Source organism: Agelaius tricolor, unplaced genomic scaffold, assembly GCF_023055355.1.
Source record: "Agelaius tricolor isolate 1412-34295 unplaced genomic scaffold, bAgeTri1.0.p SCAF_5, whole genome shotgun sequence".
NCBI lineage: Eukaryota > Metazoa > Chordata > Aves > Passeriformes > Icteridae > Agelaius > Agelaius tricolor.
Genome location: NW_027269265.1, coordinates 29,788,551 through 29,815,948, shown reverse-complemented (window position 1 = coordinate 29,815,948; position 27,398 = coordinate 29,788,551). Strand labels below are relative to the sequence as shown.

The 27,398-nt window shown below is 34.4% G+C and overlaps 1 protein-coding gene across 6 annotated transcripts in view; it reads left to right on the top strand.

Annotated features, from left to right (window-relative positions):
- DPH6 (diphthamine biosynthesis 6) overlaps positions 1-27,398 on the top strand; it is a 213,566-nt gene that overhangs the window by 144,757 nt on the left and 41,411 nt on the right. For all 6 annotated transcript variants that reach the window (XM_071426993.1, XM_071426997.1, XM_071426994.1 and 3 more), the window contains one exon: positions 4,118-4,523. In XM_071426993.1, the coding sequence (XP_071283094.1) occupies positions 4,118-4,523 (406 nt within the window). The remainder of the gene's footprint in view (positions 1-4,117; positions 4,524-27,398) is intronic.

Below are 27,398 nucleotides of genomic sequence, written 5' to 3'. Positions count from 1 at the left end.
CTAGCCCTAAGAAGAAGTGAATAGTAAAACCAGTAAAAGCATAAATCTGCTCTAATATTCTCCTAACCTCAAACTATTTTAATTAATATTTAAATTGATCAAATCAATTTTGTTATATAAAAGATAAGCTTTATATAAATTAGTAACATAGAAATTTAAAATAATCCAGGAATTTTATTATATCTCTTTTATAATGCCCACTGAATTTGTGTTCTAAGAACTTGTTCAGGCTCCCCTTGAATCCCTGTAAAGTTCTTGCAACCAGAGCATTCTCCATCAAGGAATTGTAGGTGTCACCACCATTGTTCATTTTGAAACTATGCTCTTACTAATATCATTTGATGGTCCATAGCTTTTAGTACAGAAAGACAAGTGTGCAAAATCAGTTCTTATCCCTATCCACTCTTTTTATGTCATGTATGACTTTATAAGCCTCTGTCTTCTCATTAAGAAGGCTGCAGAACATTTCCAATCAGACCCTCCAGAGCTTTTGATCATACTTATTCTCCTCTGAATATATAGTATGTCCTTTTTCAGTTGAGACATCCAGAGTTGTTTATCTTACTCAAGATGTTGGTGAATTGTGGATTTTTACAGAGGCACAAAGTTACCCACATTGTTTTCTTTCCTTACTTGTTTTTTTAACTGTTGTCAGCTTCTGTAATTCTTTATTAACCAGTCCATGAAGACTTTCCAAGATGTCACTTAGCTTAGCATGGCAGTTTTCTCAGTGTTTACAATAGAAGTAAGGAGTTACTTTCTCAGTCATACTTAAATGTACTCTGTACCTTTGGTTTCTCCAGTGAGTTATTGAAACATGCATTGTATTGCCAGAAGAGAATTTGTATTTTCTTCAAGGTGGGAAAAGTCCTTTGTTGAGTTATGGGGGTTTTGTAAAGCAATGTCTTAAAAAATGTTTGTAGTCCTTCTCTGGATATGGCATGATATAGATAAAATGCATATATGGAATGATATAGATACAATGCACATATTTAGAAAAATCTGCCCTTTGGCTTCCTTTTTCAAATTTTCTGGATCTCAGTCTTTTACATCTTTGATAAATTAAGCAGCAAATGATCCTGTTGGCAAAGGGAAGACATTATGAAACATGTTTTGAGGACAGTCTAATTTGAGATTCAGTTGGAGCTAAATCACTTGTCTTATCAAATCTTTGTCCAAGGTTTTTGGGATCTACCATTTCCTAGCATGACAGAATTGGAATTCTGTCATAGTGTGGTCTCTGAGATGATCCAGACTACATTTATTCCTAAAAAAAGTCATTGTAGAAGCATTTTTTTCAGAGAGTGTCTCCTACATGCGGAACAGATGTTACCTGCTGTCCTTCTCCAGCCCTCTTTAAATCAGATCATGTAAAAGTATAGCACATAATTAGAATCTTTCTCCATATAATCTCAGCAGTCAGCCATTGAACCTCTAAATCTCCTTATTTTCCCCTGTGACATTCAAACTTCTCTTAGTGCAGAGCTACCTTGTAGTATTTGTTCCTTGAAATGATTAAATCCAATGGAAAGGCTAACAAGTGGAAATTAGAACATGCTTTTCCCATGAAATGAAAATAATTTGAAAACTGATAGCTAGAAAAAAAGGGTTAAAGGGCAAATATCTTTAGATGACTACTACACCTACAGATTAATGAAATTCATAAAGACTTGAAAAATTTGGGTAATGCATACTTTTAAGGAATCACTGCTTTCAACAGTGCTTGCCCCAATAGATTTCAATTCTTTCAATAAAAATTTTAGAGCTTCCCAAGAATTATTTGATAGTTCTTTTTCAAAAATTATAACCCAAGCTATATGCTCTTTTACCTTACTTTTTTCTGATCAGGACTTGAAGCTGTAGAACAAAGACTAGCCCAAAACCTGTGCTCCTTTATAGAACAGTCTAACAGTATCCTTGGGGAAGAACTCTAAAAACAAGTTTTTATTCAAAGTACCACAGCTGTCTGCCAGAAGTGATAAATCTCATTGATGAGAGTGCAGAATCAATTGTAAAAACAATTTAGCCAACAAAATAATTCATCTTTGTTTTCACTCTTAATACTTACTTATACTGTTTTAGCATCATATAATTTCTTAGCAGACCTTATGTAATTGTCTTCATTTACTAGATAGGCTAGATATTCAGTTATAAAGATACTTAGTCCTTTAAAAAAACTGTAAATTTCTGAAAGGTAAATCTTAAATGCAGTATCCAAGTATAACACAAATGTCAGCGATTTCTTGAAAATAACTCAGAAGAGGTCACTGTTAAAAGTATTTCTATATGATTCTGTAGCCACTGTTGAAAGATTATTAGTCCTCAGTAACTCTGTCATTTGTGCTTTGTGCAAACTAAAGTTAAAGGTTATGAGTGTTATGGTACCATACAGGTGCACCATGAGTAGTTTCTCACACAGAATGATTCTCATTTGTTAAATTTGGAAATGTACTTTCTTCTGGCCTTAATTTTCATGTAGTTCTTCATATTCTAAATGACAGCTGAAGGCAAGCAGAAATAGCGAGTAATTGATTTAACAACCTAAGACAAGTACAGGGAAGTAGAAAAGTTTGTCTTAGTGCTTGATGTGACCTGAGAGAGCTTCTTTAGACTGTTTTTTCCTAACCAGTACCTCAGCACCTTGGGCCAGCAAAATGGCCTTTAAGCCTGAATGAGCATGACTTTTTTTTTTCCTCAGTGCAAAGCTCCAGTATTTCATCTTTTCAAACTGTTTTACAGCACTCAGAGCAGAATTATATTGACAAGGTTAGAATTCATCTCCTAGAGGAGAATACTGTGCTCCTGTTAAGTGCTAATATAACATTTATGTGTAGCTACCTTAATAACAGCCCTGGCCAGCCTAATGAAAGTACTGAAAGCAAACAGTACTCTGTGAGATTTTATTATGACTGAAGTGATTGCAATTTGAGACAAATTGTCCCTATTTCTGTTACAATATCAAAACCAGAAATGCTAAAGCAATTGCTACATGTTTGGGATAGAATTGCACTCCACTATCATTAATATAGAAGTAAGTGCATTTTTCATGTAAACAGCTCACAAGGGTCAAGAATCAAAGATGTTCTGTGCAAAATTCTTGTCAATAACTTTGTGAGTGAATTTTGAAATAAAGTGCCTGGAACATGTCATTATTTCTTCCACTCAAAGTTGAGAGCAAGTGGTTGAAAATTGAGCTTGTGAATTGAAGGTACTGCGAGTTATATGGCCTTATCGACTTCAGACAAAATGACAGGTTTGCCTTGTTATTATTTTTCCTTTCAGAGGTCAGGCAATGGACAATATTAACAGTATATACTGGAATGTAAGCAAACTGGTATATAAATAAAGTTATTATCTGTGTACAGAAGATGGTATAAGCTACTAATATTAAAAATTGCTAATACTGTCTCTTCATAAAAATTGAGGGAAAAGTAAGGAAAAAAGTAATCCACTGGTCAAAAAATTTCAGATGCTCAGGTATCTGAAAGCTATTTAAAACCATCAGAAGAAAAGGAACTCAGTTACTCAGATGTAGCTGATCAAGTTATCTAATTAGACATGCTGGTTGATGTGAAAACAATTTAAATATACGTTCTCAATGAGCTCTGCTATTTAAAAAACATATTCTATCTTCTAAGAGGGTTTGATCAGGGTAATTCTGCTGTTTAGAACTATCTGAACTAGATTTTTGCTGTATCTGAACTGAATCTTTCGTACTCCAATTTTTAAAACAAAACTTATGTAATTTACTGATTCATTTCTGTAGGTTTGGTAGTTCCTACCATTTTTTTATTCTTCAAAAACCTTTGGTACAAACAAAAGTCACTGTATGAAAAAAGATTTCTCTTGACTGCAGAATGAGTGCAAAATAAATTATGATCAGTTGTTTTTTTTAATGGTACAGGAATAGTAATGGTTTGAGATTGCAAAAATGAGGAGATACTGTCAGATAAATTCATAATTGCTCAAGATGACTTTTCAATAAGGAAAGTTGAGGGAAAAAGCAATTTCAATGAAATAACTGTACTGCATATACTTTTTTAATATTTTAACTAAATATGAGCAACACTGATTTCTACAACTCTGTAATATGGACAATATTTTGCTTATCTTTTAGGTTGAAGATTCGGAGATGTATCATGATGGAGCTGCAGTATGTGGGTTGCTTGCTGTGGTAGTAATATCTCACCTACCCAGAGATGCTGCCATTGAATGGCATGTTGTTGCAGTAGTTGATGATCCACTCCAAAGAAAACATTTTGCAATGAAGATGTTGTCAGAGGGCTTCCAAATTGAGTGTGAATCTGTGGAGTCTAGTTCTGCATCTTGTGCATCAATTTCAGTACGCCTGAGCTTGATTTCCTCATCTACTTCTCACCTTGATTTAGATGGACTTCTTCATGACTTAGCTGCTATGTTTAAACAAGCTGTTGACAAACTTTCAGAAGACTGCAGTGCCAGTCCTTTGTCCTTCAGAGCTTTCTTCAAGGAGCAAGTCTTTGATGCTGAAACACTGCAAAAAGGTAAGACTTACCATGACAGGAACCAGGTGTAATACTAAGCATAAGGTACTTCTTGTTTATTAATACATCAAATTTCATTGGAAAAGAAAAAATTTTATAGGAGTGTTTCAAGGATAGGTGGCCAAGAAGGCCAGTGGCATCCTGGCCTGTATCAGCATTAGTGTGGCCAACAGGACCAGGACAGTGATTTTCCCCCTGTACTCAGCACTGGTGAGGTCACACCTCAAATCCTGTGTTCAGTTTTGGGGCCCTCAGTGCAAATGAGACATTGAAGTGCTGAAGCATGTCTAGAGAAGGACAACAGAGCTGGTGAAGGGTCTAGAGAGTAAGTTATATGAGAATGGGGTGAGGGAACTGGGGAGTTTTAGCCTAGGGAAAAAGACGCTCAGAAGAGACCCTATCGGCCTCTACAACTGCCTGAAAGGAGCTTGTAGCCAGCTGGGGGTTGAGCTCTTCTCCCAAGTAACAAGTGACAGAACAAGAGGAAAGAGCCTCAAGTTGCTCTATGGGAGGCTGAGCTTGAATATTAGGAATAATTTCTTCATCAAAAGGGTTATCAAGCATTGGCACAGACTGCCCAGGAAAGTGGTGGAGTCACCACCCCTGGAGGTATTTGAAAGGTGTGTAGTACACTTGGTACTTAGTGGTAAACCTGGCAGTGTTAGATTTACGGCTGGACTCAAGGATCTTGGAAGCCTTTTCCAACTGAAATAATTCTAAAATTCTACAATTATGATATATTTTTTTCTTTTCCTGGCTACCAGGCATGTTTCTCATATTGAAAGGCTCTGTTCTTGAACTTCCTGAAATCCAAAGAGTGTGAAGTCCTGGATTACTTTTGTTCTAATCTCACATCTGATTTTAAATAGGAGCTTGGATTTTTCGATCTTGCTATAATCTAAGTTATCCTGTGATTCCATGCAAGAGAAATCCAGCCACCTTAGAATTCAGTGTAGGGAGAATAAATCTTTTGCTTAAAAGTGTTTGAACAGTTGTGCATTTCATAGCTTCTTTTTGTCACAGAGTGGAACCATGTTCAAATAACCAATTATTTTCTCAGAATCTCATTCCCTTACCAAGTAAAGAGAGCACAGAGCAATAAATGTAATATTACAACTACAGTTTATTTCTTATGTTGCAGATGTGCATTTTGGGCTATGCTCTATTTGGGACAGCTAACATTTTGCAAGAGCACAAAAGCTTATTTTATCTGCCAGACCTACAAAACTGGTAGACGATACTTGTATTGAAATCAGTAAGAACTTTGTTATCAATTTGGGAAGAAACAAAATCAGATCCTTAGTCTATATTTATCTCAAACATGCATGCACTTTAAAAATCCTTGCAGACCACAACTGATCCATATTAATTAGCTGACATAAATGTTAGCCCTCAAATATTCTACTGTCCTATTTTTTTTTCTTAACCTGCAGCAGTTTTTTGAAGAAAATTCAACTTGACATTGTTTAATAGATTTAAAGTACAGAAATTGAAAGCTATAAAAATGTGGCATAGAATAAGCATATTTAATCCAGGAAGCAAAGAATGAACATATAGTCTGACAGAATGTTGTTGTTTTTACTACATCTTGTTTAAGAGCTAAAAGGAAACCTGATAAAACATGTTTCTGGCATGGGATTAACATTACTGTTTCGCCTGCTTTCTTTCTGATATTTTTCAGACCATGGAATAATTAGTTCCAAACAAATTTCATTTGCTTTATAAAATATATTTCTCAATATAATGTATTAATTGTGAGCATAAAAATTTGATTCAGTTCCATTCATTTTATACTACCAGTAGCATAGACATTGAAAGATTTGTGTGATTGTCATATATTCATTCTCGTTGTGTTCAGATCTCTGCACTGTCATAATAATTCCTGTCATTATACCAATTTTATCATTATCCCCACTGGTAAGAAATACATGCTTGCAAATCTGTAGAATATACAGAATACATTAACTTTACAAGGAGCACTAATTCACTGATGAAGAATTTAAAAATAAAATTTTGCTTCTTAGGAAAAATTTCTAGAAAGTTCATGCAATGGAAGAATAATCATGATGTATATTCAAAAATAATTTCTCAAATTAAAGCAGTTGTTGGTGAAGTATGTGTTGCTGATAATTTCTATCTGATAGGAGATTATTTTATATATATATATATATATATATATATACACACACACACATACACTTCTTCTGGTTCAAAATCTGAAGTCTAATTATTAGGATTTTGTTAAGACACAGGACATATTCAAGTGTACTGGTAATATGTATTCTTGGAGCTTTGTAAAACATTCAGTCTCCAGTGAAGTATCAGCTTTCAAAATGATGCAGCCTGTTAGTGAACGATGTCCTTGACTGTCTTTTGCACTAGTAGTATAATTCTACTTCTCATAATTTAAAATATACTCACAAAAATATATTAACTGTCAGTTTAAGAAGTGTTGTGTGAGGTGTCCAATTTGTTCCCATTAATTTCAGTATCCCATTGACAGTGTCCATAAGCAAGATGATGTAAGTCTGTGTTCTATCTTCTCTGTTACTACTGGGTGTCTTTAATTTTGACAGGCATGACTACTGCAACTCTATGTGTCCTTTAGTGTGTTTCCCAGTTTTAATATACCAGAGATAGTATCATGTCTTTCTTTTGAATCCCAAGATATTTTAACCTTTCTATAAGACTAGATCAAGGTATTAGAGATTGTTAAGTTCCGATAACAACAGCTCCTTCCATTTTCCAATCCAGCTTTTTCAGTTTATTCCTGTTCCTTCAATAGCTCCTTCCAGTTTTTCCTGTTTTCCTCTTGAGCCTATCCTGTTGTAGAATGCGTGAATCTGAATGGGGCAGACCCCAAGAGGGAACAGTACTGGTTTCCACAGTAGCAGTGGCTGTGTCTTGTCAGCTCTGAGCATGGCCAAAACTTGCTCATACCTTTTTCTGTAGACTTGTCTTAAGATATTATAAGCATTTGGGTGTCTCAGTGGTGATTCCTACTACCTCCAAAGTTTACTTTCTGTTGCAGAGTAGGTCTAGGTGGGTGACAGTACTTATGCTACTGCCTTTCAAACACAGAATACCATTTTACTGAGACAGAAGACAAAGCAGGAAATTACTGATCTTAATTTGTAAATCTGCAGACCTAATATGCAGACTTTTAAAAAATTTTGTTCCCTTGATGTGGATGCCAGAAAGCAAATTATATTGAAAGACCAGTTTTTCAATTGCCATTTATTAATTCAGCTCAGGTAGTAGAGGTTGTTAACCATCTATATGAGGATCCTTTAGTGACACATTCGATATCTCTGACTTGTGTTAGACATTGTTAATCCCACAAGTAGATCTGTCCTTTTGGGTCTTCATCTGCCAGCAGATACATTTTCTGCTGAAGAAAAATAATATTAATAATGTAGTGGGGAATAATAGACACTTTTCTTCAAATATTTTTAATGTGAAACACATAAGACGTATCTGTAATATAAAAAGTAGAAATTAGGATGCTCAGGAATCAAGAAAGATGGTTAAGGAGATAGTTGTTCCAGTTTAGTGGATTTCAGGAGAACTTCCATCATGTCATAAGATTAGTAAATAGTCTTCAATAATTCTTTTAACATCATGAATTGAAATGTATTGTCTCCTCTAGCAAAAGCACAGAAAAAAAATAAAGGTGGAATTTTTCTGATTAGAACTTAAAATCATTGGAGTGAAAGGAGAAAGTACTGCCACAGGCCTTCTCAAATAAGCCTCTGATTAGATAATGCATGGGGTTTTGGTATAAAGAAGTTGTCATTTATTTAAAATTGTCCAAATAAATATTAGAAATGTGTTGTTACCTGACACAGTAAGATGAGAACCAGGACTATATCTACTCGGCATATTGTAACAGGTTATTGGAAATTATTACAGCCGGTGTTACGGATGTCAAAAGGAGCTAAAGGTTTGTAATGCAAATTGGAGACAGATAGCTTTCTGTCATCCTAAGACCAGATGTGAAGTTTTATTGAACAAAGTGTAGTACTGATGGTGAACTTCTCAGAGGCAATCCCTCATAACATGCAAGAGCATTATGGGCGCCGTGCTGAGACCACAGAACGTATTAGAAGTAGGAGGATTAGATTAAGCTGACATATATACTTAGTAAGATGCTGTTAAGCCTTTAGAAGTCTTTAACATAAATTTGACTATTTCTTTCTTATTCTCATTCAAATGTGCATTAATATAAACGTGTCAGGATGATTTGCTATACCATGCAGTTGACTAGATTATACTTCCGTATAGGAATGATGAATGTTTATAAGTCATCACATTATGATTTAACAAGCCTTGTTCACAAGATGTATGCAAAATATTTTTGAATATTTATTTGGGAATAGAGAACATCCTGCTTTCACCAGACACCATATTACACGATGCCTTTTTAATACTAAAGAAGAAATGGACTGGGAATATAAAAAGGCAAAAGAAAACAGGAAAAGACCATTGGGTAGGAACATTAAAAATGCTACATAGTGTTTAAAGTGGCTCTGCTCTGCAAATGTAGGTCTAAAAGGCCCTTAGTACTTATAAGTTTATCAAGCTTCAACAACACTATGTATTTTTTTAAAAATCTAATATGGTCTGAGTATAATTCAGCTCAACTGTAAAAAAATCTTACTTGTAATGGGACTTTTTTTCTGTTGCAAGAGAAACCCTGGTGGTTAGGCACTCATTTAGAGTCCTTGCAATGGTAGAGTAACACCCTGATGCATGTACAGCATGCAGCTTTGAAACTAAAGATTTTCCATCTGGTAAGATTTATTCTATTTGATAAGAGAGGGCATTATCAACACATTTTCCAGATGTTTTCCAAAACACAGAGTTTCCAGTACAGAGAGAATGCAATATGTAGTGTAAATCTGAGAGAGGAGGAAGAAGATCAATTGAAGGTACCAAGATGCATTTTTACAATAATGAATGTCTGTGTTCATTGAAGTTTAATTTTTTTTTAGCGACATACTTTAAATTCACACTAGAAATTTATTTCAACTTAACTTTCTTGACGGATATGCCGTTATACAATGGGAAAAAAATCCCCATGGGGACAACTGGAATCAGAACCTTCCCGCATTTGTATCTAGGTCTACACATTCTCATGTGAGTAATTGGTATTTACTCAGCAGTTGTGGAGAACTACTCACATGAGTAGAAACTAAAAAGACATTAAGAACTCTTTACTGAGTAACAGTGCAGCAGATAAATAAATACTTTAAAAATCAAATTACAGTCACTAGCTCAAGCTTTGCAGACACTAACTAAAATGAAGTATTTGTTGTGACTAACATATATAATTTGGCTGAACAAAAATATTTTTAATTGTCATGATGCTCTCTGAAATGGACTGCAAAACTTAAGCTTGGTTTTATATTGAATTCTGTTAATTTATTCTCAGTGGAAAATGTGAGAAGAATTGTGAACCTGAAAAAGGAAAATTTCAATTTTAATTTCTTGGGTTTCCTGTTAAGAAAATAAAATTACCAGATGTAATAGTTCAAGCAGAAAAAAAAAAAAAAAAGTTAAAAAGTTTTATTAGTACTTTGGGAAATTAATCAGCTTATAATGAAGCAATTATACATTATATGTTATGAAAATATCTCATATGAAAGTATTTTTTTGTTTGCTATCCAAGACATGGGGAATTGTTTTAATAGTAATATTGTCTCTCAACTGAATTTGGATAGAGAAGTGATTTATGCCTGTGAGGCAGCTTAAAGTATATTAGATCCTGCTTTAGGCTTTATGTCCTTTAAGGTGGGAAGTTTATTTCTTAAGTCCACAGATACTAACTGTATAAAAGTGTATAAAATTCATGAAGGACAAACACCATACTACAGCAACAAAATTAATTTTGAGAAACTTGGTTTAGTACTTTGTTGACAGAGAAGAGCTACAAAAGCATGACATCAGGCACACCAAATTTGTATCATCTGGTGTTTAATATGTGAGGAATATATGACCTGTCTAGCTATCCAGAAACCATTTGTAACAAACTTAATTTTTAGGGACACATCACAGATTACAGTTTACAATTACATAGGAAGTTTTTCTCTGTGACTGTTTCAACATGCCAATATTTTGGTACCAATTCTATGATTCTAAATCTATAAACATTTAAAGAACTTTGATTTATAAAGAACTTTTCATCATTTGTATAAATCCATCTCTATATTACTTTTTATTTACAAGTGAAGAAAAAAGAAACTATGATGGTGTTTGGATGAGTGAAATTACATCTGACATAGGAAGTCCACTAAGCTTAAAACAAATGGAGGCTCAAAATGATCTGGGCATAATAGCATAACTGAACCCCTTGTTATTATTTAATCTAGATATTTATTTAGGACCATTCAAACAGAATACTGCAGTAGATGGACCTAGTAGTAGGACCAAGCTAGTAGCATTACTAGCTTGTCTTCTGTATTTGTTCTTCTTTAGTATTAAAATGCTTGCCATTTGCTCTTTGTCTAGCAAACGTAAAAAAATAGATCTACGAAAGAAAATACTGAATTTTGCAAGGAAAAACATTTCTAACTAGTTAGCTGGCTGATTGTTGTCAGTCATTCTGTCACATAATCTCTGCATTGAGAAGTATCAGTTCTGCTCAGGGCAGTAATTTGTATGACTCTTGGATAGAAAAAGGGAAGGTGAAGTGAACTGAACTAGCACTGACTGATAGCCAAAACCATCCATAAATCTTATTTGAAAGTCTTCTACTTCCTCTCTGGTGTCTCTTCTAGTGCTTCCTCCTCCAATATCTTAAAGTTAATTCATTTCTGTCAGATCTTGCCTTTTGTCAACTGTAGACACCACTGATGGTGTCTGTCAGGTTTTGTCAGATGCCTTGACTGTCATAAGACAAGCTGGGCTTTCCTGGTTGGGACTTTTCTTAAGATATGCAGCTGCTGAAAATCTAACTTTTAAGGGTTCTAAATAAGTACAGCAGTTAAACAGGTAATGCCTTAAAGTACTTTTGTAAAATTTCCAAGTGTCAGCCATGTTGAATTCCTCTGTCCTGCAAGCAGTCAGATGTGGTATCTTCTCTTCATTGTCCTGATCTATCTGTTCAATATATCTGGTATCAAATAGGATGGTCAGGACTCTGCCAGCAACTCATCTGATCAGTCTCTGAGGTTATCCAAAAAGTTTGGCCATTTTCTTGGAGATAGACATGATCTTTTTGTTATCTAATGGCATGGAATAATTGTTTAGAAAATTGTGAAGCTAAAAAGAAATTGACATAATATTCTGATTCAAACTCCAAATGCAGGCAGCAGCTTAACAGTATGAGAAGATGGTTCTGCAGGCAGAGTTTGATTTAGTAGCCTGGATATTGTTGTTTGTCCATCTGGGTAATGGAAGCCAAAGAAGCTAATTTCTTGAAGTCCAGAGACAGCGTGGAACACAGTGATTATTTATTGATCAGAGTGAAAAGTAATGAGATGCCTTTGTGTTCCATTGTCCAGTTGTTTCCCCAGCCCTTGGCCCTTCTCCATAGTCTGACATGTTTCTTTTCAATATAGTGAAGGGGCCTGAAGACAGAAGGCAGAGTAAGGAAGCAAGGCCTGTTTGTACTCTACGGAGATGGTTAGAGCAAAAAATTCTCCTGTTTACTGCCTCTGGTGCATACTCAAAGTGCAGCCAAACTTTACATCCTCAATACTCAGCTTACTGGTTTCTGTGAGAACAGTTAAGTGGAACCCTGAAGAAGAAGAGTTTGTTGAAGTGCATGTCTTGCTCCAGAAAGGAGCCTGAGATCAAATCTGTTGTGAGATTGCTCTTCTAATGGCCATAACTTCATAATTTTAAAATAGTCCAGAGATCTTGACATTTCCAAGCTATTATGAAAAGAACAAATAGAAGCCAGCCTAAGGCATTTTTTACAGATATATATATATGAAGATAAATATATTCTAATTTAGCTGATTACTCTTTTTTTTCCTTGTGCATTAACTACATAGGATGTGCTTTGAACTCTTTTGTATAATATCATGTATCATAACTTACCTGCTGTGATTTAATCAAGTATTTGGGTCACTCAAACTATAATAGCAACAGAAATAATAAGGATTTCTATATTTAGATGAGGCTTTTTAAATTTTTGTTTTCTTATTATTTTGTCTTCTTGTGATTGTTTTTATCTGTGACAGCATGCAAAGCACCAAAACTTTTGATCCTTTAAAAATGTGGAAACAGACACCTCAGCTGTTTAACAGTGCTTTCATTAAAAGCATTGCTTATTCTTGACTTGTTTCAGAATACTTTATGTAGGAGTTTTTCAAACTTGTAAAGAATGTTAAAATTTCATTTTGATAGAAACCATGCTGTATAATACTTCTTCGCCACAGAAATTAATACTTATTCTGTAATAAGTTTAAGTATAGGATGCATCTCAGAAAATGTCTTTGGCAAGTATGGATTGAAAGGAGCACTTTTGTTTTAGGCAGGAGTTAAGCACATTGCTTACAATATTCTTTTGCACTTTTTCATGGGTTTTGCCTTTCACTTTTTGTGAATATACTGTAGAGGCTGAAAAGCTTTTCCAGAGTTCTCATCACTTAAAGCATACTCATTCACAGGCAATTATGATAACAAGACTTTATCAGTTCCAAGGTGCATTCATGTCATACTATAATAGATCTGTTCTAAGATATGGTATATTTTTAGCTCTGAGCTGGCTAGGAACCTCAATTGATTATTTTAATCATTGTAAGACACATTTCAAAAATATCCAGTCATGCCTCCCACACTATCATTTAGGAGAAAAAGCAAACAGTACACTATTTGCAAGACACCAAGACTTACATATGATTGCCCAAACATAAGAAGATTGGTTTATTTTTCTGGTACACAAAGGAAACCTGTCCAAGTGCTAATGGAAAAGCATACAGTAGCCAGAAGAAGCCATGGAATTAGAGGCAAGACCTTGGCCCATTTACACCAGAATAATTCTAGTGAGAGACTGCAGTTTCTAGTTCATCCAAAGGATGGTCCCTGCTCTGATGTGTAATTTGTCAAGACAGATTAAACAAGCTCAAGCTTGTTTTCAGCAAAGACTAAGAATCTGAGCTATGGAAATCAAGTCAAATTTCATTGGCTACTGTTCTTTTGGGTTTTAGGTAGAATGAAATCCAAACCTATTGAAATTAACAGAAATTATGTTATTAACATCACTGGGCAAAAGCTGAAGCACAGTTGATCCAATTCAAAGGCACAGTTTAATGCTTCATTTTCAAGAGGGATCATAGAAAATGTGAGGCTTCATCTTGAAGTACTCCACTTGCTTGATCTTTTATGCTCTTCCATTTTGGTCTCCTGGTTTTGTCCTTTGTTTTTAACTTCCATTCATCCTTTATTATGGACCACATAAGTCATGTCTCAGCCTTGAGTCATGAAATACAAAAGTAAAACTTGAAGGCAGGTATCGTGAGCCTAAAATCAAGAGGAAGCATTCTAAAGTTTCTTGATCCAGAAAAAGAAAATGTGGCTGACTCAAACCAGAGTATAGCAAAGAGGATTATAAAGCCAAAGATTCTGTTATAAAAACATATTATTCTGTGCTGAAAATACAATTGGTAGCCAGAAGTACTAAGGAAAAATGTGTACAGAAATTCACAGCTTGGAATCTACTGGGTGTTATTTATTAAACCAGGAGCCACTAATATGTTTCTTTGCCCCCACTGCAGAAGGAAAATAGTGGCATGGAAACAAAAGAAACTTCATAGACCATGCACAGTCCACACAGGGCATGGACAATGCAACACATCCACCCTGTTTATTGTTGCCAATATTTGAAAAAAGAACAGGTTTTGTATTAACAAAAGGAATAGAGAGATTGGAAAACAAAAATAATTATTTTTAGGTTCCTGATGCTGTGAAGTGCTGATGTGTCGCCTGAGAAGTGCTGAGTGCTGTGAAGTGCCATTGGAATCTGCATGGAGATAGCTGGCCTAGATTTAAGGTGGGGTAGAGTCAGTGACCAGAGCAGCATAGCTTTGATTCAGAAGAGAAGCTCAGCTTTGTGTTGGTATCAGGATTCCTAAGCAAACTGTAACTTTCTTCTGAAGCATTATTCAAGTCAGTGATTGTAATGGACAAGAGCTTGCATGATAAAGTCAAAAATTTGGGTTTGATTTGTTGAGACATCACAAAAACAGTGTCACTTCTCATTATACAGCACAGTAACTTCATTTTTATTTTGTAATAATGGGCTTTTTTCAGTTAAAGAGAACACCTCAGTGCCATATGAAGTGCTCACTGTCATTGACTGAGTAGGTTTAGATTGTTGTCTCCTGTGTCACCAACCTTGAGCAGTTTGTTGGTGACTTCAATACATGTTTGTGCAAGATCAAGGGATTCCATAGAAAACTTGTAACTAAGCTGTGTTTAAGCTCCAAGAACATTTCATGAATTCAAATAATCTTTCACTTATCCATGTTTTATGGATGGTGTTCTGTCTTTCCTTTTACAAAAGCAGTCCTATGCTGGGCTTGGTATTATTCAGGGCTTTGTCCTGTACAGAATAACCTTCTTTCATGTTGATTCCATGATAACATAACATACATTTTAAAATTTAGCAAAATAGGAAAAGAAAGAGGAAATTCATGCAATACTTTTTCCTGGGTTCTTGGTGATGTGTCAGCTTTTAGTTTGAAAACAGAACATGAAGTAGCCTCTGTACATTCACTTCATGGTACACCAATTTCACCCATAGCAGTGATAACTTAGCCTTTTACTTTATATAAAACCAACTGAGAAATAATATTATTACTTGTACAGTACCTATACTCAACCACATGTTATCAATTAAGAGCAGCAAGATGGTACAATTAGAAATACTTATGCTTTAGGTATTGCAAAACACTCAAAATTAATGTGGTTTGTGATGTAAACCTGAATGATTTCTCTAGGACATGAAACAGCCATGAATTATTATGACATACTTCAGAGAAAGTCTTTCAGAATAAAAAAAGGAAATTGAACACTTAAGAAAGTATTTGGAAGCTGTAAGAAATACCATGTTATCCTTTATTAGATTATACTGGCATCAACAGGGATAAAGCTTTAAAAGAATGGGCAAACTACAACAGTAAATGTACGCAATTATGAATTCTTTATGTATGTGTACATGTACCATGTAAATGGACTAATTTGAAATAGTATTTATTTTTACAATATATAAATTAATGTTTTATAGAAAATTGCACGAGCAAATGTGGCACCAGTTCAATACATATGCATATACCTAATCCACTCATATATATGTTTATCTGCTTTTCTGAGCTGGAGCCCACATTTTAAGTTATCTTGCTAAAGGTGGTCCCATAAAAAGACTGAGAAACAATAAAAATCCTTTAACAAATTTTATCAGGCCTGAAGAACTAAGTATTAAATAATCAGAGGACTGTGATAACTACATTGAATCAAAAGTGAAGATCAGAAAATAAAATTAAATGTAAATGTTTTTCATTGTCCACACAAACACAATTTATATACAGAAATATATATATCATTTATATAAAATTTATATAGAAATATATTCTGTGTAATTTAAGTCTTTTGAGTAATTGATTATTATCAAAATTATCAGCTTCCATGCCACAGTAATGTACATAAAATATTCTCCTTTTCTTGCTTAGAAACATAGCGGGGGGGGGGGGGGATTTCTGTGCTGCTTATGTCTGTATGATGCATTTTTTTTAATTTAGTGAATACTGACATACAATTGCCTGGCTTGATGCAGAGATAGAGTGTGCATCTAGGTAGACAGATGAGAGTAGATGCTTGGGGGAAACTTGATTTAGAGTGTATCATTTTCTTCCTTTCAAAAATCTAAGATAACCTACAGCAAATTTTTTCACTGTCAATAATCCAGGATTTTTTAATACAAAACTTCTTATCTACTTTTAAGTTCATTATGACACTACAGTAAAATTACATTTACAGACCTAGAATGTACAGCTTTAGGATACGGTTATTACTAAAGTTTAAAAATTATTTAAAGTTCTTTACTTGTAATTAATGGTACAAATTTAATTTTTAATAACTATACTGAAAAAATATGTGAAGCCACAATTGGTATTTTAAATTATGCCAAAATTATTACATAATATTTCATGTTGTTATCATTATATGAGTCAGTTTGATTTATCCCAGCTTGGAATACTAGATTAGACATGAATCTTACAAGTAAAAAAAGTATATATTCATATATATGTATGTATATGCACATGAATATCCTCTTGCTCTCTAGTCTCTTCCAAGAAAAGTTCCCTTCGTGGTTATATTTAGCTTAAGTATTAAGCTTTTCTTTTTACCTTTGTGTTTTGCTGAACTACTTAACATTTTCTGGGTTTTTCATGTGTTCTTTATTTGCCTAAGCAGCCTGCCATCATTTTCTTCTAAGCTAGGATTCAGCCCCAATGTTTTTAGAGATCATTTTAAGTTTCTAGTATTATGAAGTATATCTAAAAAATGTTATACTTCAGTTTTCATCCAAAATTTTATTTGCATCTGATTGTAACTCTGCAAACTCTTCTTGGCTTCTTCTTAGTTTTCAGACTGCTGTATTGGAAGTGTTCTGTCTATTCATAAAGTGGGAACAGCATGGCAATAGCTGCTCAGGGCTCTCCAAACTCATTTTTCAATGTACCAGTTGGAGAGACCTTACCAAGACAGAGAAAGCAAATTTTACCCTTACACTGCTGATTTTGGACTTCACAGACCATATCTCATTTATTACTCTGCTGCCTGTTATCTCACAGGAAACTGATGGGAGATGCATAATTTTTCTTGCAAAAAATATATAGGAACTAAACAACTCTACTTGATTTTCATATAGTTGCAAGTTCAATTGCAATACAGGAAATTGGGAACAAGTACATTTTGCATCTTGACTGGTCAGATTCAACACTAGAGCTCTTGATGCAGTTCTCAGGGAACAACCCTTCTGCCAAATGTTCACCATCACAAAAAACCAGACCCATAGACACACTATAATCCTTAATAAGTATTTTGTCTAATAACTGCTGGTTTTCCTGCAGCAATTCTTGTTAGTTTTACTAGTTGTGTTAAATTTGCAAAGTGACAATTCCATGTTAGCTCTTTTGATAAATAGCGTTTGACCAGATATGAATCTTTTATCTCCTCCTAAAGGCTAAATATTTCTGCATGTTTGGAATTAATTGCATTAACTTCATTAATCTGTTTCATGATCTTAAAGCTCCTACGGGTGTTTTAATCTGGTGTTTGAGGTGACTTTCTTGATCATCCCCAAGCTTCATCCTGCAGTTGTGAACTGGAGTTGACTAGTTCACTAGGTTGACTTAAAACTATTTGACTGTGATTGTTGTTGCTTGTCTTATTTATGGATCACAGAGTTTATGTTAGATAAACCCCTAAAAAGTCAAGTAATGAACAGGAAAGAAATAGAATTTGTCTAAAATTTGCTAAAACATTTTATTGTCCCTAAAAGCATAATCATGACCTTCTGTTGAAGTGGATGGAATTTGTAGCCCCTAGGAACCTTTCACACAGATTTCATTGCAAGATTGAAGCTAAAATGAAAGGCCAGATAGTTCACAGCCATTCTGCAGGCTTTAGACTGAAAAATCCTAAGTACTGGAGTGAGTTCAGACTGTTAGCAATTAAAGAAAGACTGTCAACATTCTCAGTGTTCTGTCCATGCAGAGCTTGCTGGAAATTCATTAACTTCACCAGCATTAGTGTCATTTCCAGGGGAATATACAGTTTACTGTAGCAAAGAATTACCTGGAAGCAGTGATTCCTACTCAGAGTACTCAGACTTATTTCTAATAAACGTATTATTTGTACTGTGAATTTCCAATTTTATTCCTCAACTGTTTCCTTAGTAGTCATGTATTTACATACAAATATTTTTAATGTATACCACTATTACCAACCTAAAAGCTATTTTTTCTTTCTTACATATTCTCACTAAGAAACAGAAGGTTCTAAAATTCCCAGTTATCTATTTCATCTTGTGCCTTCAGAGGTATCACACTGGTGTCTTGTTGGAATTTTGTAAGCAGCAGTTTTAGTGATGAAAAATAAAAAATATTCCTAGCTGTAGTACCTTTTTATATTTTGATCTCAGGAGACCTTAGAAAGGAGTTTAGTTTCATCACCTGAATTTTACTGAGAAGTAACCTGGAGACAACAGAGGGAGGTAATGACTTATTCACGTTTTCTCAGTAAGCCTGTGACAGAGATTGAACTTTTGTCTCCTGAATTCTAGCCAAATATTTTCTCAAGCCTACTCTCCTTCTGCACAGGAGCACAGATTCCAAAATGCCAAAAGACATAAACAGCAGACAATGTAAACAGGTGCAAATGAGCACGCAATTCATAAAATCCTGGCTCCACATAATTGGTGGCAAAACTTCTTTCAGATTTTATGGAGTCGGGATTTTCATTAGGTCAGACCATCTTTTAAAGAAAATAGTTCCAAAATTTCATTAATGGGTCTTTTCAGATCTAATGTCTTTTTTTTCCCCGAAATACAGTTTTAGTTACCATAGGCTCTCCAATTAAACTTGATACATAATGTGATGCCAGTTTATATTTCTGAACCCAACCCTAACCCTATTCTTTGAATTCCTTTTGCTTTAAAGAAAAACAATATGTGCTGCCTGTTTTGAAACACACTAAGCTTGGGTTTTTCTCATCATCCTTTTTGGCTTGGTTCCTCTGTATTTTCATTATATACATATTATTTTATCTGTTGGTGACAAACTTCACTGTTACTTATAGATACTGTTCAATTAAATTTTCATTTTCATTTGTGCTGTGGCCACAGAGTAGGATGAAGAGAGATGGGCTATTGAAACTTTTAAATGTGTTTTGGGTTTAGAGAGTACATGTTTGCTATAAAAAATTAATGATAGCATTAAAAGTTACTACAAGTTAATTTCGCTCAGTAAGTAATGAACTTACTAATAATCTCTGAATTAGTAGTTAAAAGTTTATATGAAGAACATGTTTTGCTCCTGACATTAAAGTTTGGGGTAGTGGCTATGGCTATTCAGTGTCTCTGATTTTATTTGTTGCTTTTATAAATTATTAAACTTAGCTTTCTTCTCCTTCAAATAATAATCTGTGGCAGTGGGTAATAAGAATGCACTGAGACATAGAAGGCAAGGAAGTGACTTTGAAAGGAAGCTTACAAATGGCTGAAATCCATAGAGTGAACCTTCATACAATCATAAAATAATCTCATGCAATATATTGATGCTGATTTACATAAAGTCACTCTGGAGAGCAAATGTTTTCTTAAACAAATTATTTCTTGAGGACTGTATTCTTTCCTTCTTCTTTTAAACTACTCATCACCTTCAGAGAATTCTGGCTAGTACCTTTCTTAATTAAAATGGTTCCAAAACTAATGTGGCTTATTATTCCTCACAGGAGAGCCTGCTCTGTTTGGAGAGCAATGGTGGCCAGGATCTAAGAAAGGAAATGCTTATGAGAGATGGGAGAAATGCCACTGACCATTGCATAAAATTGAAAAGGGAAAGTTAGAACAGGAAAAATCTGGTGTATAATGGCCATTTTAAACTAGTAGCAGTTTTCTGAGAAGCTGCCTTCCTTTTCAAACTTTAGAGATGAGAAATATTGATGAAAAAAAAAACCTGCACCAAATCACAATATCCTTTCCAACATATCATCTGTAGAAATGTACTGCTCTAATGTTAGAACAGTAAACTGAAAAAAAACTGATACAGAAATTAAACACATCTCCTTGTCCTGCAAAAGCTAAATTATTACTGATTCTGTGTGCTGTGCCATGGAATGTTCTGAGTATTTCATTTTTCTTCTGGCAGCTTGGATTCAGGATTTTGATCTTGAATGTTGTTTTTTAACAACATTTTGCTATAGAAAATATTTCATTCTACTGAGCTGACATACTGCTGTGCAGCAAAAGATCCTAGCTTAAACAATATGGGTAAAGCTGTGCTCAGTGTGGTAGATGCTGACCTGTCACATGGTAAAAGGAAGTTCAATGCCCTGTAAATGAAACTATAGGTAAAGAGATAGTCTACTCTTACTATGAGAGAATTAAACCTTGCTTATTAAAATTGTTTTGGTGGCTGTGTTGAAGATTAAAGACAAAAACTAAGCTCCTTTGAAAATACTGTGGCTTTAGGCCAGACTAGTCATTTGTTGCATATATAAGACTAATTTTGCAAGTAAATCACCAGCAATGTATGCACATGACCTGTAGTCAAATTCATGGAAGAGGAGCAGGAATGTGGAATTGCATGGGCTGTGCTCTAAGAATTCATAATTACAGTAGTGTAACCAGAGGAGCATTATAAAAAGTCACTGATGCGATTGTATTGCATATATCTGTCTTGTCAGAACTAATGTTAAACTCATACTTCCATTATCCTTCCTAGTACAAGTATGTCAAACATAGTGTAGTACAAACCTATGCCAAACAACCTTTCTCTACATAGAGAACACTGTCTGATATTTTTCCTTAATTTAACAGGCCAAGGCTGTCGATGTGAAGTGTGCCAGTCATTGGCATTAGGTGAGGATATCATATAAATGGTATCAGTACTTACCAGAAGAAAATTGGTTTTACAATGAGGGTAATGAAACACTAGAACAGGTTGGCAAGGGAAGAGGAGGATGCCCCATCTCTGAAAACATTCAAGGTCAGGTTGGACAGGGCTCTGAGCAACCTGATGTTGAAGATCTCCCTGTTCATTGCAGGAAAGTTACTCTAGATAACTTGATGACTCTAGATGACTCTTGAAGGTCACTTCCAACTCAAACTATTCTATGATTCTATGATAAAAGTTGAAAAAGGGCTCTTGCTAAAAACATTTATTTCTACCAAGTAGTAAGTCATACTTGCGAAGGCACATGCTACTGTTTGTGCATTCAACTATTGAAAACCCTTTAGCTGAAGCCCAGAATGCAAGTGGCAATGTCTTCCACCACAGTCTTTTCCCCACCTCCCAGCTCTGCAATGTCTAACAAGGTTCTGTGCCAGCAATCCTATAAGAGTAGGGAAGTATATCGCTATGAGTTAGTGCCTCTTGCTTTCACCAAAGCAGACAAAAATTATTTGGTGACCCTTTATTAATAATTGCATTAGCTAGAGCAGAACCAATATATTAATCTTAGCTAAATTTGGTTCTTTAGGGTTAAAAGTATGTGCATTTATCTTACCTAACACTGTGTATATGAAGTGCTTGCTCCATAAAAAATTACTTTCTATGGTGCATCCATTTAACTACATCAGCTACACGTTGCCCACCAAATGTCACCACTTAGACTGCCAGTGACATGCATATCCTTGGGCAGATTTAAATAGCTTCCTTTATTTTAATTAACCTGTCAGAGAAAGCTTCTTCATTTCCAACACTTAAAATTAAGCTTGGCCTAAAGTCTAAATTTAGCCCTGCAGCTGTGATAGATTTGAAGACCAGTCCCTTTCACAAGGGTTTTGAAATGTTCTCACAGTTGCAAACATAAGAGGAAATGCAGACTAAAAAGTAGCAGATCTGAGTAAGAAGCTTCCAGTTTATATTGTTGCTTTTCTGATTATAACTGCTTCTAGTCTATTTCCTTTAAAATGTTTTCCAAGCCAGAATTACTGAGTGGTAAACTTCTGCATCTCTTTAAAATTAAACTCTTCTGAGCAATGGGAGTGACAAGGAAGAATTTACTTGACTAAGAGATGGTAACATGTCTCCAAATAAAGTACATTGAAATCATTCTGCTGTTACAACTGACACATTTTAACTTTGTCTTTTATGAACATCAATTAAATTTCTTCTTGGAGCTGATGTTTTGAGACTGGAAAATCATTGCAGAAGAATTTGAGCTAGGAAGGATTAGCTGACCATTTAATGTAAGGGACTGTGCGATGAAGTTGTTTGCAGTAATAACTCATTTAACCAGAGGCCTATTTAAATTCCTTCTCGCTGTTATAAAAAAAAAAAAGATGCAATTCAGTTGCCTGGACAGCTCAGATAAGATCAATTTTGTCTAACTGCCTAAAAGAAGTTAACTGTTTTGTTTAACCTAATGACCTAGGTTCTTTGTGTTGGTTGACAGACACCTCCAAGGGACCCTTCATTGTATTTTGAAATGGGATTAATAATCTTTTGGAATAGAGGGCTGTTTTTCATCAGATGTTTAGCTTTTAAACTGTTAAATTACATAAGAATAATTCCATCCTAAATTTAAAACAAAATCTGGTTTTGGTGCAAACCACTGGTTTTGAATTTGAATTTTCCTATTTTAGAAATGGTGTTTGCAACACTCATACTAATGAGTATGACTTATACTAATGAATCACCATAAATTCTTTTAAAGTAGTCCTCATAGATACAGAAAAGTCAGAATTATAGCAGTAATTTTGAATGGTGTGAATTGTGTCATTCATTTCAATGGACAAATAATTTTGGTAGATCTGTGCTGAAACATCAAGCTGTTGCTATAGATATCAGCGCTTCTTACTGTTCCATGTCTGATTCTTTTAGAGAAAAGCTCAGCTAATAACTTTATTCTGCATTTCAAAGAGCCTAAGTGTTCTGTTTCTCATCTAGCTGCCACATTTCCCAGCCATTCTGACTGCTTGACAAAATTTTGTATAAGTAAAGAATACCCAAGTCCTAACAACCTGGTAGCCATATAAATTGCATTAATTTTACACCTGACTTTTCTTTAGTGTATCTGACTCTTTATTTAATAAGATAAAATAATATATTTCGTTAAGGAGCTGCAGAATTCAAGGCTTGAGAATGTACTAGGTTTTAACAGGCTTATACAATCGATTTGTAACTATTTAATTGAAAAAAAAAATTACTCTAATCACTTTTAACACATGAGTTATGTTCAGCCTGTAAACTCCTTATTATTCATATGCAGAGGGATGTGTCCAATGATTAAGACCCCAAGGATTTGATTGAAGAAATAATCTGCATTTCTAAAGAAAAATTAAGCAGTAGGGTATTTAATTCTTAACAGAAATGTTGTGATGCATGTCAAAGCATCACTAACTCTTAGTTTGAAAAACAGTATCTGCTACTTGCTTGTCCATTGGCTGGTTCACTGCTATATCTGTACTGTACAGTCTTGATCTAATAATTGCTTATTATGCAGTTGTTTATCTGCTCATTTGAAACATTCTGAAATTCAGTCTAGCTCAGCAAATTGCTGTGCTTAAGGCATTTTTACATTCTAGGAAATTATAATATCCCCAGAAGGCAAAGAATTAATAATAAAAATCCTCTTTTGTAAAAGATTATCATTGCAGAGCAAATGGAGCAGATCTTCCCTATCTTAGCACATTTAATATTCTCATTTTTTTCTATGAAAGTTTGATGGAAAGACTATGTGGGGATCACTGTTTTATTAACTTGTTAAAAGACAAATTTACTGAACCAATGCAGCATATTGATTTCAGTGTCTGCTGTATGGAAAAGAAGCAATAGTAATGGCAATAGCAATAGCAATAGATGACTTCTAGACATTTCCATATGGAAGTTAGCTCATTCTTTAGATATTTTGTGATCTTGATTTGTCTGTTTAGGCTGGAACTAAGGAGTTAATGATTCAGATTACAAGGATGCTTTCTTGTGTATTACTTAGAAGTTTTTCCTACCTTCCAAATGATTTCTTCCTAGTATGCCCACCCTTACTGAATACTTTGCAAAGGATCCAAGCTTGTCTCATTCTATTGGAAACAGTATTCTGGTGAGGAGATTTCTGGTTTGATAGGCAACAAACAGAAATTAGAACACTACATGCAGCACATTTTCATTAGTTCTCAAATACTATTCAACCAATTAAGCATGCATCCATCTCTGGAGTGAGGGAACTTAATCTAGTTCTTAAAATCCATCACATAATACAGATGACTTGAACTAATTTCCTTTATAATTGCTAACATGCAAAGGTAAGCATCATAGCTAAGATACTTAAAGAGAAGGAAAAAGCTAACCATCAAATGAAGCTGAAATGCAATCCTCTAGGTACTTTCCTCAAAGTTTTTCAAGTTCACAGACATACCTGTCTTCCAAGTTTTATTTTTCACTTTCTATTTGAGGGGAAAAAATCTTGCTGCTTAATCTAGGAGTTCAATGCTGATTTCATTTTCATGATTCATTTTCACATTGCACCATTCAAGCATCAAGCAAAAACCAAAGATCTCAGAGAATATGCAGGCATCTGTGTTTCTTCACCCTATAAAATGAGTGATTCATGTAGGCAAGGGCTGAAATCATAGCAACACAATTCAGAAATTAACCTTCATATATCTGCACCCTTACCATATTTTTCTAAAGCAGAAATGTTTGTAAGTTCCTTTCTCAGCTATGTTGTATCTCTTAGAGGTCACAAGCCTTTCTACTAAGAAATCTTAATCATCTATACAGAGTCTTTTCATTAGCAACATTAGGACTACACAGGTAAGTGGTTTACAGGAATTAATTATGTATTTTTGGGCCAAGCCATCACAAATATCTTCTGACTGTTTTTATCAATCCTTGCCTTAGAATCTCTACAACAGATAGTTTAAATTTTTATTCTGAGTTTCAAAAATATAAATAATTACAGAAATATAAAGATGAAAATTAAAATAGAAATGCATATAGCATTGCCAAGTATGTAAAATTTACTTCTGACATAAATTTAGAACACTATTTATTATTTTTATGTAAGCTATCAGCAAAGGGGTTTTAGAAGTAGCAGACTTATATGTTCTTGTGGATATACAGGATATTCAGTGACCTACTTTGTAGAGATGGACAGAACTGTGTCTGTAAAAATATTTAAAGTGGGTCTCTAATGTAAAACATAATTGTAAAGAGTCTTATTGAAGCAGCATCTTTTACATAAGCTCTTAGATATACTAAAGCAGTAACAATTATTCATCAAGAGATCTCAAAGCATTTCACAAAGACAGGAAAGTATGTTTTTTATTCTACAAAATGGAAGTATGAAATCTGGAATTTTATTTTACAAAGGATCAAATATTTCAGTTGCTTAGAAACACAAAAATGAGACAGAAAGGTCCTGCCTTACAGTTTAGGAGCGTGTCTATACACCACTGAAGCTTTTGCAAAATTAAATGGAGCATAGCTCTATACATGTTCATGAAGCAAAATAAACTTCCCAGGGTCTTCCAGAAACTCAGTGGCAGAGCTGGCAATGGCATTCCTGCCCTTTGGATCTTTATGAGGGGCCCTTTCCTCTGGACCATCCCTTCATCAATGCATTGACTGAAATGTGAAATCATTGTTTTACCTATATCAACATATATTCAGCAAGAACTGAATATGAAGAGGTGGTTCATCTGAGAAACTTTGACAACATGTGCAGAACACAAGTGAGCCAGAAGCACTTTATGACACATTCAGAACCTGAATTACAGTTTTAGTAATCATCAGTTCCCTTTCTTCTCTGTCATTTCTTTATTTAATATATTGCATGCAAGAGACTTACCGTGCAAGTTTTATAAGCTTGCAATAAAAATATAACAACTGTTGTATTAAATTATTTAAGCTGTAAACCATTGTAAAAAGCAGAAAAAGTTATATCAATGTGGAGACAGAAAAAATTATTGTGATGGAGTATAAAATATATTGTGCTGATTACTACAGAATTTTTGCCCAGTTTAGCATATTGTAAATCCTTGGATGGCCTTAAGAATGAAACTGCATGTAGATTTTTGTAAAGAATTGTGGCAAATGGTTTAAGAAAAATTGATCTAAAATCAGATTTATAATTTAAAAACAAATCATCAAAAATGTGACAGCAGACAAAAAATATGTAAGAGGTCGAAAAGAGAGAATTGTGGCAAAGCAAAGGATCAGTGTATTTAAAACTTCCAGATTTCCCCTGAGGGAAAGCTAGGATTCTGAAGAAAATGGATAACCAAGTTTTTATTTTAAGCAAGTAGAATAGTATTTTATTCTGTAGTGCTATGCTTTGCTAAAGAAATGTAACAATAACTTTGGCTGTGTTTATATTAGTAGCATTTAAAAGTGCTAGATTTACCAAAATTAGTAACTACAAAGGGAAACAATATATTTAGAATGAAGTTCTGACTATAAATTATAATAACCATTTAATTTTGCTTTATTCTGCTTCTTTACTCCTGGTAAGTCAAAAATGAAACTGATTAAATGATGGTGCTTAATAATCATAGTAATCATCCTCCTCCTTTAGCATTTTCCTGTTTCACCTTTTGATCTTACCAGATTTTTTGGGACTTTTAATGACTCCAGGTGTTCTTGTAGCAAGTTGCCTATGAGTTTTCTTTGCCCTGCAACATGATTTGGCAGAAATTCAGTTAGGCAGAGCATAATTTGTTGCCTTCTTTTCTACCAAAATGGGCTTTCTGCAAAGGAGAAAAGGAGGTGATGTCCTCATTCTATTGAATCTTCCTAGCAGTGATGTAATTGAAAAACCTCCTTGCAAGAGAAATGTTTAAAAAAGAAAAGCCAACTCATTCAGCTAAAGTAGAGTAGGAAATACTGGTAAGACTACTCTAGTGATGGTGTTCCAGGCATGAAATTCCCTGAAAAATTAAGGCCCAAGACATAAAGTATCAGTGTTGACCAAAGAGAGGGCTGTGTGGGCCTCTTAGCTTTACTTTAAAACTGACATCTTTTCTTAAACAATTTATTTCTCTCTACCTGTACTGCAAAATTGTTAAAAACAGATCTCATGCTGTTTAAAGATCACATCTTTAAACAGAATGAAGCCCAAGGATAAATTGTGTTCTCACTGTGCCTGAGAGGTTGGGCTTCTGTTGGTAGAAAAGATAAAGGTCACCCTTCCATCACTTGC